Source organism: Galeopterus variegatus, unplaced genomic scaffold (genome assembly GCF_000696425.1).
Source record: "Galeopterus variegatus unplaced genomic scaffold, G_variegatus-3.0.2 Scaffold3204, whole genome shotgun sequence".
In the NCBI taxonomy this organism is placed as follows: Eukaryota; Metazoa; Chordata; class Mammalia; order Dermoptera; family Cynocephalidae; genus Galeopterus; species Galeopterus variegatus.
In genome coordinates this window covers 117844-119386 of record NW_007729315.1, presented here as the reverse complement: position 1 = coordinate 119386, position 1543 = coordinate 117844, and the positions used below count along the sequence as shown (strand labels likewise).

The 1543-nt window shown below is 46.7% G+C and overlaps 1 protein-coding gene across 1 annotated transcript in view; it reads left to right on the top strand.

Annotated features, from left to right (window-relative positions):
- Positions 1-299: 299 nt before the first annotated feature.
- The window catches only part of SLC7A1 (solute carrier family 7 (cationic amino acid transporter, y+ system), member 1), a 22680-nt gene continuing 21436 nt past the window's right edge, over positions 300-1543 (top strand). Inside the window, exon 1 of the mRNA XM_008584284.1 lies at positions 300-669. Within this exon, the coding sequence (XP_008582506.1) occupies positions 300-669 (370 nt within the window). The remainder of the gene's footprint in view (positions 670-1543) is intronic.

The following is a 1543-nucleotide window of genomic DNA, read 5'->3' as shown; positions in this document are numbered from 1 at the left end:
GCTTAAATCAATGTGGACGCTCAGAGGCCTCACAGTAAAGTCAGCTGGGGGTTCTGGCCTCCTGGGATGTTTCTGTACATGCTCTTGAGACCTGAGACTAGGGAAGCCACGTGTTCTCCTGACAGGCGGTGGTGGAGTTCAACTGGAACCTTATTAATTCAAACATGTTAGTAAAGAGTCGTTACACAGGACCTGGTCGTTGTCCGTGTTTCGATACTGCAGTGAGATGAGGCGAGTGGGCGGAATGAGTGGCAGTGACGAGACCCCTGTGCTCTTTTCCGACAGATCGACACAGCAACATGGGGTGCAAAGTGCTACTCAGCATCGGTCGCCAGATGCTGCGGCGGAAGGTGGTGGACTGCAGCCGGGAGGAGAGCCGGCTGTCCCGCTGCCTGAACACTTTTGACCTGGTGGCCCTTGGGGTGGGCAGCACGCTGGGTGCTGGTGTCTACGTCCTGGCTGGAGCTGTGGCCCGTGAGGACGCAGGCCCTGCCATTGTCATCTCCTTTCTGATCGCTGCGCTGGCCTCCGTGCTGGCTGGCCTGTGCTATGGCGAGTTTGGTGCTCGGGTCCCAAAGACGGGCTCGGCCTACCTCTACAGCTACGTGACCGTGGGGGAGCTCTGGGCCTTTATCACCGGCTGGAACCTAATCCTCTCCTACATCATCGGTAGGTCCCAGTAGGCCTACAGCTCGCACCCTCTGCCACCCTCCTCTTCCCTCCTCCAAGCATCCCCCCACATAGACTGAGTCTGGCCCCTCCGCAGGAGCCACCTCCTAGCTTAACTGTTGGAAATGTTTCCCTTTCCTTTTGTGAAAGGTTATGCAGCCTGTGGGTATCACTAGTGACCAGGTTTCCACTGCTCTGTGCCCTCGTGGGGGGGACCAAGCCAGGCCAACAAGGACGCCATTCCTGTTCACATGAGGTACATAGAATTAATAGGAAGGTTCTAATTAGTTAAAAAAAGTATTTAGTTTCTTTTAGTATTTTTTTCCTAATTACTAGAATAAATACATCATCACCAATAGAGAAAAATTTGGGAAATAGAGAAAAGCACAAAGAAGAAAGTATAAATACCCAACCTGACAATGTGGAGAAACTAATTTTTGTATTTCTCCATTCATTCTTCTATCAGACATTTATTGAGCACCTGCTGTGTGCCGGGCATTATGCTGGACAATAGGGAATCAGTGGGGGAATAAAACTCTCTCTGTCCGTAAGAGTTTACTGTTTAGGGATATAATATTGTTAATACTTTTGTGAATTTACACATATATTTTTGTGCAGTATATCTCTTTAAAACAATATATAGTGAACGTTTCTCATATCGTTAGCTATTTTTCCATAGTAATATTGCTAATAGTTACGTGCCATTATATGTATTTATATACGCAGTGTAATTTATTAGATGTCCTTTTCGGATATTTAGATTGTTTCCAGTTGTGTTGTTGTAATAAACAGTTAATTAGTTTGTCTTTGGACGTGTAATTTATTAGATGTCCCTTTCGGATATTTAGATTGTTTCCAGTTGTGTTGTTGTAAT